Consider the following 14972-nt stretch of genomic DNA (forward strand, 5'->3'; position numbering starts at 1 on the left):
GAAGAGTGGGAACCCTTGTTCTCTTTGCACGTTCAGGTCTGGCAAGAGTAATTGGAATAGTATTTAGAGGTGTTGTGGAAGTGTAACTTTATGAAGCAAATTATGTCATTACTTCTCCCCTTGTTCCCTAACTAGCATAATTAATATCCAAATGTTCCCTAAGATTAGTTTTATTTCCTGCTCAGCAAGTTGACAGACACTGGTGAGATCTGAATTCACAGCAGGCTAGAGCAGATGGCTACCTTCTCTAACAGATTACTGCATCAAGGCATACAAAGTCTCCAGCTCTGTCTCAATAAACTTCAACACGTGATTTATATAGTGAACATAATAGAAGAAATCCATGATGCCTATAATGGGAATCATATTACCACACTACTTAAAACACTGTGAGAACTGCCTGAGCAGTTATTGTATACTTGTGCTGATCTTCAGATCTTATTAGGCAGAAAAGCATTGTCTGGAAAACTATTCATCTTCTTTTCTGTATTGCTTCCACTCAGTTATTTTTTATTGAACAAATTTAAGGGAGATTTCCAATACATCTAGTTTATATTGAACCTCGAGCAAACCTGTGAATGTGTTTAAAGTGATTTGATGGTTATTTGTTTGTTTTGGATCTTTTACATCAAGAAAAATGTCTCTGCCAAACTTCTATACCATTAAGTCCGTGATGAAACTGCTGTACACTCAACTAAAAAACATAAACAGAGAGAGCTGTTGTTTCAGAAAAAGAAAAATCATTGCAAAATCATGTATAAATGTCCTACACAGCAGATAAGCTTGATTATTTGAGATGATAAATTGCAAGTAAAATTTGCCTGGAACAGTTGATGTGAAATGCCTCGTAAAGGAGACCAAGACTCTTTACAGAGTGTAGCAGCTTCAAATGATGACCTAGTATCTTTTAAGAAAGATGTTATTTCCAGAACGGTGCATAATTACTTGCTACATAAATAAATACAGAATGTGAGTTGCTCTGTGCCAGAAGTCTACTGATATTGTTAGTATTATTTTGGAGATGATAATTCTATAATTCCTTGTGGTTTTGTAAACATTCAGCATAAATTTGCTCTCTGGGAAGCTCCCATTACTTTGGGTGCCTTAGAACGAGGCACAGTGGTTATAGGTCTGTAAGATGGAGGAGAGGAGGAGCCCTAATTCTTGTAAGGCCTGGTCTTATTTCCTGATGAGTGCTACCATCTCACTGCTTTTCTGCTTTCCTGAGGACAATAGGAAAATCAGCCGAGGTGCCTTGAGTAGAGCTCTGTGCAATTGCTAAGACTCTCTTCTGTCCTTTCCCTTCTCTAGTTCAATCTGTTAAGTTCTCTGTTTTTCTCCCTTCGAGCTTAAGACCTAGGTTTTGTCCCAGTCTCTCTGTGCTGTGTATGAGAGACTGGGCTGCTGTCTCCTGTGGGATACTGGGAGCTAATGGGATTTTCCTGTTAGTGTTGTGGAGAACAGTGGAAATACTACAATGTCGGTGGAACACAGAGGTTGCTTTGTAGCTGTTACAAAGAAATAGATACAGTTTCTAGTTTTAAAGAGTAAAGGAAGAGGGTTTTTTTTAAATTTTGAAGTTAAAAACGGAAGTTAAGATGATTTTTGTTTGTGTACCTGACATATATTCCTATATAATTAACTAGTTAATATATTTCCACATGCAGTAATGTTTTCTTAGGATTTGAAGTAGAGGAGGTCCAGAAAATACATAGCAGCTAAAGATGGTAGTTTTTTATTTCCAAAGAGCTGTTTGTACTACTTGACTGAATAGTACTGACTACAGTGAATATTTGATGTAGTGCTTGCATTTTTATGGCTTGCTTAGAGTTGCATGGTGTCTGTTCTGTCAAATACAAATACATGTTGGGTTATTGTGTTGTTGTTTCTATCACAGACTTGCCCTCAGCGAACTTAAGCAATTACAACATCACCGTGGTGGAAGGAAAGAGCATCACGTTGTACTGTGATACTACTGGTGGGCCACCCCCAAATGTGTCCTGGGTGGTAACTAATCTTGTTTCAAACCATGAGGTAAGGTTTACATTCAAGCATGTGACAACTCAGGTGACACCTGCTGAAGAGTGAAATGAAGTTTCATGTCCAGCTCTAGTTAACTTTTCTACTAAAAGACAAAATAGAAAGCTCATGTTGGGATTACATTTATGTTCCCATTACTTTCAATCCAGGGTGACTGTGGCAGAGCTTTTGGGGAATGGGAGACATTTGTTTCTCAAGATTCTCATTTGCAGTTTGGTTTTTTGGATGTTCACTTGTAAATGAGAGCAATGTAAATTTTTGGAAGTAATGTGAATTGGAATACTGAAACATGATATCTGTTGGATATTCAGTTGGCTACTGAATCACTGATACAAGCCTACAGAGACTAAATCAAATCTATACTGATGGTGAAAAAAACTTTGCATCTGTAATTTTTATTTAATTTTCACTTCCTAGTTTGGTGTGTTGGAATTTGGTTGTAAATATTTTTTGGTTTGTTTAACCTTTCTTCAACACACTTAGCAGCAACAGAAAGCCTTGAAATCGAAGATTTTACTTGAAAGACTGTCAGGTTGGTTTTGTTCTGGTTTGTGTTTTTTTAATGATGTATGAATATCTTTCCTCATTGAAATCATCTAAGTGGGGAAATTTTGTTTTCTGGGCTCTTTAGATTTTTTGGTTTTGTAGACTATATGCTGCTTAAGTCCTTTCTGATGGAAATAATGAAAAAGGAGGGGAGTATAAGCAGCTGCTGATCTCATAAATTGCTGGTATTTCACTATAGGAAAAACCCATGTTTATTACAATTTTATGGCATTTGCTTTCCTATATTTGTGATGGCGCACACTGCCTAAAGTTTCTTGGTCTGTACAAGGTTTGGGAAGTGCACTTCCAAAACTCTTCCTGCAGTGAGGAGGAGACAGATCCTCTTGGCTCTCATAGTTTTTATATTTTCTTTCCGAAGTTCATTATGTCAGGCTTGTATAGAATTTAAGTAGTCTTTCTTTCATTCCAGCTTTCATAATAGCTCTGCAGAGCTCTAGTTGTATTTTTTAAATTTTCTCTGATCTGTAAAACTCCCCAAAGGCATCAAGGCATCAGTCGTCACCGAGCACAAGAAATTAAAACAGTTTGGGGAACTTCTGCCAAGTTGTGCTCTTTCAAAATGTTTTTTAAAAATTTTAATTCTAGGAGCCAAAACAAATGTGGGACTCTGTTCAAAAAGTGAGATCATCTAATTTTTTTAACCCTCCTATCTTTGAAATGCCATGGTCAGGGTGTTTCGAGTTTTCCATGACTATTCTGTCCTGGTGTACAGGCTGGCTACAAACTTAGCCATGGAGCACAGCAGTCTTCTCAGTAGCAGAAGAGCACGAGACTTTTAGTCCTTATTTGCCATTCCCAGCTATCCCTTTCTATGAGTGTTGCTTTTGTTTTCTTTTCTTTTGCTTCCATATCTCAGTTTCTGCCTTCATTTTCTTCATCTTGTGTGCTTCTTTTCACTGTTTTCTCTCACCTGTTTTAAAAGAGGGACATTAGCAAAGGTTATGACTAGGCTCTAGTTCTGCAAAGCTAACCTTTATGTTCTGAGTTTCTGTGTTGATGGACAGTTTGACTGATGTTATTTAGATTTTTCTTGCTCTAGATTTCAGCCCTGAGCCTGTGTTTCAGTCCCTCTGTTTTCAGTCCAGCTTTGAGCACTGTTCAGCTCTGAGAATTGTGAAATAAGAAAATGTGCAAAGGGGTGTTTGCTTTTCCACCTGCCTCCCATACTGTCACACTGAGATCAAAGGGACATTGAACTCAAATGGAGTTAAGGTGTCATCCCAAGGTTCAAAATTCTGTTTGCACAGGACTGTATGCAGGAGCGTTCCCACATATTCCTGTTGACTACCACCTAAAGTTGCTGTGGTTTTGTGTTTTTTGTCCATTAATTGTTTGTGTTGTCTGTAGCACTGAAAATGTACGTTACAAAAAAGCACCTCAAAAGTAGTTTTGAAAATTATCATTATTATTTATTTTTGGAGTGTGCTTTGGTTCCTTCCCAGTTTAACAAAATAGTCTAGCTCTTTATGAAAAATTCAAGTATGGAAATAATAATTATTTGGAGATCATATGAAGGGCCTGGTTTATTAACGTTGGACTAACAACTAGCTTTGCTAGTGTTTTTTTGTAAGGGGGGGTAATTCAGCTGTATTTGCTTAACCAGTGTGACATAGCTGCATAGCCAGTGTGTTATTTAAGGTTGTAGATAGACAGTGACCTTTCTAAAAATCATAAGAATCAAGATTTTTAAGAATCATCATTCTTACCTTAATTAGCTTGTTTTTAAACACATAAAACAGTACTTAGGCAATAGCTTAGGCAGTAGAAGGTATGCAGTTTCTTGTGGACGGTTTCTTGAGAAAAGAAAGCTTTCAAGAGAAATTTGATTAAAAATGAGATAGAAAACATGTCAAGATACAGTAGGGCTCTGAAGGCAGCAGTGAAAGAGATGTGAAGCATAAATTTAAAAGAAAAAGAGAAAAGGATGAGTAAAGCAAAGGTTTAACAGAATATAGGCAGGAAGAAAAAGTTCTAGAGAACAGGCAGAGGTAGACTGTAGAAATCAATCATGAAGTAGGAGAGAGGGATGAGCAAGGCTGTATGATTAGAGGAAAAAATTTGTGTAGAGGGGATAAAGTGGTAAAAAAAGGCACAGACTGAAAGTGACAGGGCAGAAACATGGTTGAGTGCAATGTTTGTAGCAGGACTTTGCATCTTTGAATCCACTGCCACTGACTCTTAGAATTGGTTCTGTGAGTGTTTTATATCTGTTTAGATAAGACACTGAAATAAGGCTTTGATTATTGTAGACAGATAAGCTAAAAGGAAGGGAAGATGCAAAATGCCATTCAGCTGAGGCCAGTTATTCCCTCCCTCTCCTTTGTTCTTAGTGCTGTGGTTGACACATACATGTTTTTCTGGTCATTTTTAGAGTGACACAAATAAGAATCCTGCCTCTCTCACCATCAAGAATGTATCATCAATGGACAGTGGACTGGAGATTTCCTGTGTAGCAGAGAACATTGTGGGAGAGGACCAAGCCTCTGCTGAGCTTACGGTATTCTGTACGTATGTGGCCTCCATACAGACCTGGAGGCCAAACACTTTGGCAGGAACTGTTTGGGGTGTTTTTTTGACCTTCAGGCTGTTGAAATGAAAACCTTCAAGGCATGTGAACGATCTACTGCAGTTAATGCCAGGAGTAGCCCAGTCAGCCATTGTTGCATTTATCTTTTTCAGCTCTGTATTCTGCAAAAAATGTATTTCTGACTGCTTTGTCTTCCAGTTAAAAGAACCTGTAAGTAAAGGTCTGAAATCCTGAATATTGAATGGCACTGTCAGCGTGGGCCGCTTTGTAATGGTGTGTATGTACATACACACTGTCTTAGGAATTGCAAAATGTGAATGCATCAAAAGGCCAGTAGAATTACATGAGACTACACGTTCTTACTACCTAAAACAACAACTGCTTTGTTCAATGTTTGTATGGCCAGATGTAAATTTATTTGTCATAACTTTGAAGAGTACACTTACTTCTCAGGCCAAGGAAGGGAGAAGGGGCATATAGTGTACAGAAACACTTGTTTCTTATATTAAGCTCCAGGCTGAATTCATTTGTCATGAACTATACAGCATGTTTTCACAAGTTACTACCCTCTGTTTAATTGAAGATGGGAATGGAACACTTTGAAGTTGGCAAATTTTGCTCATCATGTGCTTATGACAGAGTAAACTAGAAAAAACACTATAGATGTAGGTTTGTATGTTGAAATTGGATATGGAATAAGTATGGGAACAAACATAAACTAGAAGTATTTGAAGAGTGTAAATATGATTCTGAGATTGGCATTGTTACGAGTGATAAAAGGGAGTATAACTAGAAGAAATTGGATGTAGTTAAGAATAAATATAAAGGAAAATAATGGGCAAGGTGTTGGAATAACCTCTTGAGGGAAACAGAAGAGGTCTGTAAACTTGAGGCGTTTTGCACGTTTGAACAAGGATGAGAATACGTATAGTAGAGAATTATTCTTCCCTGACAGAAGAATCTAGAGAGTTAAATAACCTGTTCTGGTTTTCATTCAAATCTGTAAATTTGGATTCCTAGATGAGTGTCTTTCCAGTAGTATTTGCTTTTGGCCAATTTTAAATATTTTCAGTATTACTATCTTCCTCCAGCACTCTTGTGCATCATTTTTTAAGCAAAGTAAAGCTAAGATTTCTTTCACCTCCTTCTAAGGGATCCAGTAACTGAAATTCCCACACCTTACATGTTTAAAGTGATTTAACACGTTTGCAGTCTTTGAAACTAGTTCGTTTTATTTCTTTCCAAAGAGTGGCTTCAGTTCAGTTCAGCATAATACTCTAGACAGAGCAGGTATGTTCCTGTGTGAGTATCTTTCAAATAGGTACCATTCCATGAAGTAACATTTGTACTGATGAATGAAATGTACTTCCATGAGAACTTGGGAGGGAGGGAGGGAGGGAGAGAGGGAAGGGAGCAAGGACATGTTCAGAATATTCTGATGTTCTTCACTCTTTTTATTCCAATACAGTTGCACCAAATATCACATTTATTGAGTCTCCAACCCCGGACCACCACTGGTGCATTCCATTCACTGTGAAAGGGAACCCTAAGCCCACATTGCAGTGGTTCTATGAAGGAGCTGTACTGAATGAGTCTGAATACATCTGTACTAAAATACACGTTATCAATCAAAGTGAATACCATGGCTGCCTTCAGCTGGACAATCCTACACACCTGAATAATGGTGCTTATACCTTGCTTGCAAAGAATGATTATGGAGAGGATGAAAAACGAGTTGATGCTCATTTCATGTCAGTGCCTGGAGATGGTGAGTGCAGTTTTTTGTTTTTTGTGGTTTTTTTTTTAATACTAGCAACTGCAAATTGATGAAAGTGGTGAAATAGTGCATTTGGCCAGGTGAACTATTTTGGAGGAAGGTTTTTATAGAACTTTTTTTCTCAGAATGAATGTCTTCAATATTACTTGTAAAATAGTGTTTTTCTTCAGCATTTGCTTCTCGTTTATTGCTTCTGAAGGGAGGTCATGCCAGTGCTCTGTAAATCTTCCTTTGAGTAACCATCCTCCCTGCCAGCCAAGGCTAATGAAAAGTTGCTGTTTGTGAAGTTTTCCCAAGCCTCAGTTCTTATCCTGAAAACCACTGAGTGCCAACTGAGCCCCTCTGTAACTTGCTGTACTGCATATGAATGGAACTGGGCAGTGTGTTCAAGGATGTGGAGCCTGCTTGTGTGGCATCTAGTGCCTTGTTGCAAAATTGATAGTGCAGTCAAGTGAGTTCATGATGATACCTCGTTCTTAGGCCACCAGAGGGAACTGGAGAGGAAACAAGTAACCCAGAGGCAGGATGGATGAGGTCTCACATCTTAACAGCTATTTTGGTGTCCAGTTGCTATTTGTGTATGTGGTGGCTGGGCACCTACATTGCTAGGAGTATCAACGTTCAATATGGTTGCACCTTCCATTGCTCTAAAGATCCCCCCTCGCCCTTTCTATGCACTATGGGGGCAGGCTCAAGGTGGACTAGCTCCTTCACTGAATTGTAGGGACTGCTGTAAGTGATTGATATTCACTGTGGTTTGATCTTTTCCCACATCTTCACATTCGTGAAGTGCCTGTACTGACAGTCACTGTATGTGCAAGCATATTGGTACGTGTGGAAAAAAACTCTCAGTGGACCTTGCACTTCTGGAGTAGAAATAGAAGTTGTGATCTTGTGCACTTGTGCAGATAATTGCATAGTCTTTCAGAGAGACTGTATGTATCTTTGGCTTTTTGACCATGTGATATAAATAGTTGCCTTGTTGGGTTTTTGGTTGTTTGTTTGGTTTTTTTTTTTTGTTTTTTTTTTTTAAGAGCAGTGCTCTGTTATGTTATCTGTTGGAAAAAAAAAGTGAATATTTAAGTTCTCTTCCTACATCTCAGGCCACAGACCATAAAAATATGGCCACTATTTAATTTTTTTCCTTTTGGCTCAGGTTGCTGTAGGGAGAGAGATGGTAGGTGTTTTGCCTTCCCATCCTTAGGAGAAGATAAAGAGCTAATAAAACTGGGCTTTATTTACCCCTGTTGTGCTCACTGCTCCTCTTCTCTTTTTTCTTTGGAGTTCTTTCTTAAAGAGACTCATTAGAGAAACATGCCATGGTTTCAACAAAAGGTGTCCCCTAATACTGCATTTTAATTACTCAGCAAAACAGTTCAACTCGTGGATGTCCTGCGTACAGTGGAAGTTCTCTTACACCCTGATTATTTAATATGAACCTGGCTTCATTTTCTAGCAGATTATCAGCTACTTCTAATACATTAGGTGATTTTATAATTTTTTTTGGTCTTTGATCCAAATCCCCTTTCCTGTTTTTCCTTGGTGATTCTGTCCACAATAGCTATCCTCTAATTCACAAAGAAAATGTCATTTATTTTTTCCATGCCTTTTATATTCCTATAGAATGTAAGTGTACCAACATAAACTGTACTGTGTTTCTTTAAGAATTTCCCAAGATCTGTGGTGGAGCAGTCGTCACAAAAAGAGTATAGAGGAAATGGAAATATGTATAGACAGGATGTAACTGCATTATAAATTAGTTCATGCATAGTGGATGGCACCAAACCAGTCTTAAAAATTAACAACAGGAGAAATAGCTTATCTACTTAGCCTCCTCAATATTGTTTTTAGTTTTCTCCTGCAAGAATCATAGAATTGAGGTTTAGAAAACATCACAACATTGTTGTCTCTGCCACTGAAGTTTGTCTAAAAGCAAATGCATCGTATTACAATTTTTGTTCTGTACTATTGCTATTTAAAGCACTGTCAGGCTTTTTCAAATCCTTAAAAGGCTTTTTCAGTGCTGTCGTTAGTATGTAGTTTCTTCTTTTGGCCCATATGTTGTACACTGAAGCATAAAGATTAAGGCCCACACCCCTGGTATTATGTTCATTTTCACGTCTTCATGACTGAATTAAATACCAGCCCTGATGTTTCATGGGGTGGAGTACACGCACTGAGCTTTAAATTGATTCTCTGGTTATTGCATCACTTCAGCAAATGCTCTGAAGATGAAAAGAAAAAAAAAAAAGAAAATTAAAAAAATCCTCCCACCTATAATCCATATGCCTACTCAAAGTAAGTGTATGTACGTCTGAAGCATGTTCTACATCAGTAATGCAATAGTCCACTTTCAGAGTCAGATCAAACATGATGAAGATGCAATTTGTGCTAAGATGCTCCTAACTTTCAGCATGCTTCTTGAAGAACTGTTTTTCACTGGTCTGAGAATGCAGGCATGTAAGAGATGATACCATAGTGGAATTTTGAATGTGCTATTGATAGCAAATTTAATGTTGTAAATTAAGAATTTGTTTTAAATGTGAAGACCTGGAAGAATGATTTTCATGTTTTACTAGCTGAATTTTAACCATCTTTAGTCTGCTAAAGTTCATGGTTTCCAATTCTTGCTGAGAATGACTTGATTATTTGAGACTAACTGCTGTCAACAGTAAGCAAGAAATGGTCATGGTTTATTCTGGAGACTGTTCTCATAGTTGATCCAAAATGGCTAGTGAGTGTGGGAGAGATTTTTACCAATAACAGATATTTTTAATTAAGCTTATTCATCTACTAACTCTCGACATTAAAATTCAGCTGATGGAGTCCAAGTCACATATATCTTGTCAAAGTAAAAGAATATGCTAAATATGCCTTAAAAATAGCATATTGCTTGTGCAGCGTAACATGTTTTTTGCAGAAGTATGTTTTTGGATTGAGCCTTTTGCTGCTCCTTTCCAAATTTGTAAAGAAAGAAGCAAACAATCTGAGTGTAGTTGATGTAGTTTGTAAAGATGAGTGAATAGGATAAGGCTTGTGATAGCTCATTTACTCAACAACCTCTTCTAATGGGGGCTAAAATAATGGTAGTGTTCTGTACTTAGCCTTGAAAATAATGGTGTGTAAACGTGCAAAAGGACTGTGGTGATGTTTAATGTTAAAATAACTTCAATGGATGATTAAGGTGCTATGTTTTATGTGCTAAATAGAAAAGGTAATACTAAACAGAAATTTGGGGGTTGTCCACCATCTTGATTTTTGTACGTTTATTTGAAATGTTCAGTTATATAAAAGATACTTGAATGGAATTGATGACTTCTTATTTTATATGTCTGGGAGGAGTTAAGGGTTATACTAATCTTCTTAGTTTATACCAATTCCAGTGAATAGAAATAGAAGTGTTATCATTTAACTCATAAATAAGGGACTGAGAGTTTTTTTGTTGTCTGGGGTTTTCTTTCCACTTCAGATTACAGAAGGTGAGTTAGAAATACTGTTTCAGCAGTTGGATGTTCTGCACTTTGAAAACTGAAACCATGAACTTCTGTGGTTCAAAAATCTCTGGTCAGATTACTTGAGGATAGACATTCAGGCTTTCGTCACTGGTTATTTATTTCTGCTGATTGACATGGCAGTTCTCATGGGATCTATTGACATGTATCCGTAGATACTGGAATATTTTCAAGTGCATTTAAAAATAAGCCTAATTTTCTGCTGCCATTCTACAAGTAGGTTGCAACTGGTGTTTTCAGCACAGGTTCTCATGCTGTTAACAATGGTGTTGTGCTCTTACCTCACTGTAGCATTATGCCTGTGCACTGCTACTGCTGTGGATCTACTGTATTGTAGTATAAACAGAATTATGTTTACTCAAGTTGGATTCATCTTTAGAGATTTTATTTATTTGTTAATTTTTTTTCCAAACCTGCAAAAATAGAGAGAAAAAATACGGAAGAGATAACTGTAAGCCTACTACATAAGCTGTACTAGAAGTACTTTATAGATCAGAATGAATGGATATGTTCAAACATAACACAAGTATCTTGCAAAACACTAATTACAGTTCACTAATTTCTGTGTCTGTTCTGTGCATTTTACTCACATGTGCTAAACCTTACATACATGCAGTAAGTAATTAAAAAAGCTGCAAACAGGAACTAGTAAAATTTAGACTAGACGGGTATCCATTTGCTGGTGTAAAGTCTGATTTCTGAGACATCTGACTCTTTCATAGAGTTCTGTCTGTGTATCAGCTGTGCAGCTGGAAGTAAAAAGAAGCATCCTTTTACAGAGTGAATCAAATGGTGCTGCTTAGGTAATTTCTACCTGCAGCCCTTAACTTGCCAGCTCACAGCTTAAAATTGTTTGCTCACACAATGATACAATAGCACAATATTTTTTCAGGTAAAAAAAGTGATTGTTAAAGCCCTGGGAAATCTGCTTCCGCTTGAATCCAGAGAAAATTTCACCTTTGATTTTTCAACAAGAGTAGTTATTGTTTCACTTATTCTTTATATATACATATACATACATACATATATATATATATACATACACATACGTATATACTTACATACATATATACATACATATATATATATATAAATAATGGAAAGCAGGATTTTGCCCAGTTGTAAAATAATGCGTACCCCTGCCAGAGTTACTGCCATGTGCACACATGAAGCAAAACCTTTGGGATAACCCTAAGATGATTGTAAATTTAAATAATAACTGAAGTTATCAATGTTGATTTGCATTTGAGTAGATAGGATTGCTATGGCAAATAAAGTCAACTCTTAAAACTACTCCTAAAGAAATTTTTATTCTTATAGCATTTGCAATTTATTTACAAAGCTTTTCTGTCTTTTTTTTTTTTCTCTTTTCTATATACAGGTAGTGGCCCAATTTTGGATCCAGACGTTTATGGTATATATTTGATTTTCTGTTCTTTTAATAACAGAAATGAAGGAATTGAAACATTAAAAGTTCAGATGTTAGGCTTAGTTAAATTGAAATGGCACATAGAATAATACAGCTCTAAAAGGTACTTTGTGGTTTTGGTTCTCCTGCCTTATATTTAACACGTGTGATGACAATATGTTGTTTTACTTACTATGCTGCTTTTGATTCACATTAGAAGCATAAATCCACTGCTACAAATGGGTGCAGTTGATTCTGTAGGGTGACAGCTGTGTGATGTAGTTCACAGACATGAGATTTTGTGAACCCTTTGGAGGCATTTCTTGGAGGAAAGAGAGTTTGTGATTTCTCTTTATACAGGTTAATTTTTTTTTCCAGGGATGATTCCATACTTGTTTTGCCTCCAAAAATGTACCCCTAAATCCCACTTAGAAATGAAGTTGGCACAAGTAAGTTTTCCTGTAGGCAATTTATTTTGCTCTGTCCTCTCATTTGTACCTTCCCTTAATCTCTCTTGCATAAGCAGACCATCAATTCAGTGGTGCTGAGTGTGTGCCAGGAGATTTTGATGGCACGGTGTTCACGTTAGTTTTTTTAGTTAGGAAAAATGTACCAAGTAAAAGCTGCTGTGCACTGAAATAGAAGCTGAAGAATAAAAAGCAACTGTCTGTTTTTAAAAAATATTTCTGGTATACTTCTGGTGAGTAGAAAAGTTCATCTTACCCACCATACACAAACAGCTTGAAGCTGGATCCTGTTTGGGGTACTTTTCATTTGGATGAATAGCATGACTCAGGTTACCTAAAGCTGATCTAAATGTTATTGCTTTGATTCCATTCCACGTCATTAAACTTTAGCAAATGTGCAATTGAAGCGTCAATTTGACTTCAAATGCTTAGAAACTCCAAAGGATAGCTTCCCCTCCCTCTCTCTCCAAAATATTTTTTTGGAGGAGGAGGAGAAGGGAAGGTTGGGGATGGGAAAGTGGTGATGGTTTGCACAGTTTCTTCATGTTTTATATTATATAAGCTGTATGCATGAAGATTTTGATTCTGAGCTTTTTATCAAGGTCCTGATGCCTGTGTATTGCTTTAGCCTTGTGCTAAAACTGTGCATTGACTGACTTGGGTGGGTTTCTGCTGAGGTGTATGCCTCGAGTTTGGTAGCAGATCACAGCCCGCAAGACCTAGTCCTGGTGAAGGCAGCCGCCTTCTTTGCTCCTGGCTGTTCTTCCTGCTGTTTGAAGCTGTTGTCCTTGTGATGTGAGGCAATTTCCAAATGTTTTTGTTACGTATTTTGAACATACAATAGAAATCAGAAGATCTGATGAGGTGACATCAGGCTGCATGACATTGAGTTTGCCGAGGGGAGTCCTGCCTGCCTGGGGCACTGCTTGCCACCAGTGTGGAGCAGTCACTTGGGCCTGTAGCTCACCTCTGTGGCACCTCTTGGAAAAGACAAAGAGAGAATGCTGTCCTGACACCATCTGGAAATTAACTGAGAGAAATAAACCGACTCATGGGTCTGAGCAGGACGTTGAGTGCAAAGACAGCTCCCTTGGCTCTGAGTTTGTATTTTCATGCCATGATGCCTGTTCTAATGAGGTTGTGAACATGAGAGGGACAACCTGCCCCATATCTGCCAAAGCCCAGAATGAGTGGGGTGCAGAGTGACCCCCGGTGCTGACGTGACTGTGCTGTTGTGTCTGTCCCAGCTGCCATGCACCTGGTTTGTGAAATGGCTGTAAAACACTGTCAGCTGCAGATCACCACCGCTGTTATTAGTCACTGGTGGCTGCGTGAGGTACAGAGCACCAGAGAACCTGGCCCTAAAGCAATATGAGCCTTATCTAGCATGAGTCAAGAGGCGTGACCCTGTCTGAAGGAGTGCTCAGTGTCTGTGTCAGGATTTCATAGTGAAATGAACAGGAATTTGTTTAACTCAAATCGTACAGCTTGAGTTGGATAGCTGTTGCGTGTATTTTCCTTGCTTGATTCACCTATTTCAAGGGGCTTTGAAGAGCTGGCAGTGCCTCAAATGCAAATGATTCACAGTTAGACAGCAAGCAATGTCAGCATACTACCAGTATACCAGTGTAGCCTACCTTAGCTCTTGCCCATTTTAATATAGAAGTTCATTCAGTGGATTCACAGACCAGACCTGTGGTTCTCATTAGCCCTCCAGTGTGTGATTTCCAGTAGTTTGCAACAGGCCTGAGCATAAACAGAGCTAAAGATGGCATAAGCTGTTATTTACAAGTGAAATTTCCTTCTTTTCCTTTTTTTTCCTTTCCTTTCTTGTAAAATATTTGTTTTACGAAGTCAGAGCAGAAAAGGCTCTAAATATTTGTTTTATATGTTAGTCTTATAAAACAATAATAAATATATGGTTGGCCAAAACCATCTTTGTGAAAATTTTCCCAGCTGATTGTAAAGGAAGCCCAATTGTTTTAGGCTGAAGTACTTGTTATAAAGCAGGCTTTGCCTGCAAATAATGGAGAAGTCTTCTCCTCTGCTCTGACAAAGGATGTACTCAGATGGTCAGCACAGAATCTTGTCCAAAAGTCCAGACTGGTTGTGCAGGTGAGCCATTCAGGCAGGTGTTATGCTACCTGGATAAGCAAGGAATGCTGTTCATTCTCCTGTTGCTGCTGCTGTAAACTTGCTGCATGGTAAGCTACACATACAGAGATGCAGTGCAGAGTTGGAGAATTTAGATGGTAAAAGATCAGGAAATTAATTTATTTTCTCTTGAAAGCTCTGTATATTTAATATGTATTTTGTCTTGAAAAAGCCCTGTCCTTTGGCATGCATAGTTTAGAGCCAAAATAGACTATGAGTTGTTTAGACATCCTGACTGTGCTGACTGTAGCATTGGTGCCAGAGGTAGCTGACAGCTTCCTGTACCAAAAAAAATCTGCAGCCTGCAAGTGCTTTGCAGAAAGCAAATGTGTCCTTGCATGCCTGAAGATCAAAAGCCCAGTGCAGCTTCTTACTAACACTGCCAGCTGAGCTCTCCAAACTGGTCTTGGGAGCTAAAGGAGAATAGTGCTTAGGTGCAAGCCCTCCCTGCTCTTGCTCAGCTGGAGCTGTGTGCTCAGAAACACTCCTGCTGCTGTAGTTAGCAAAAGCTTTTGCAAAT

At 38.1% G+C, this 14972-nt stretch overlaps 1 protein-coding gene across 5 annotated transcripts in view; it reads left to right on the forward strand.

Annotated features, from left to right (window-relative positions):
- NTRK2 (neurotrophic receptor tyrosine kinase 2) overlaps nt 1-14972 on the forward strand; it is a 196306-nt gene that overhangs the window by 39428 nt on the left and 141906 nt on the right. For all 5 annotated transcript variants that reach the window (XM_063422390.1, XM_063422391.1, XM_063422387.1 and 2 more), the window contains exons 6-9: nt 1898-2034; nt 4979-5111; nt 6603-6902; nt 11805-11837. In XM_063422390.1, the coding sequence (XP_063278460.1) occupies nt 1898-2034; nt 4979-5111; nt 6603-6902; nt 11805-11837 (603 nt within the window). The remainder of the gene's footprint in view (nt 1-1897; nt 2035-4978; nt 5112-6602; nt 6903-11804; nt 11838-14972) is intronic.

This window comes from Prinia subflava, chromosome Z (assembly GCF_021018805.1).
Source record: "Prinia subflava isolate CZ2003 ecotype Zambia chromosome Z, Cam_Psub_1.2, whole genome shotgun sequence".
Lineage (NCBI taxonomy): Eukaryota > Metazoa > Chordata > Aves > Passeriformes > Cisticolidae > Prinia > Prinia subflava.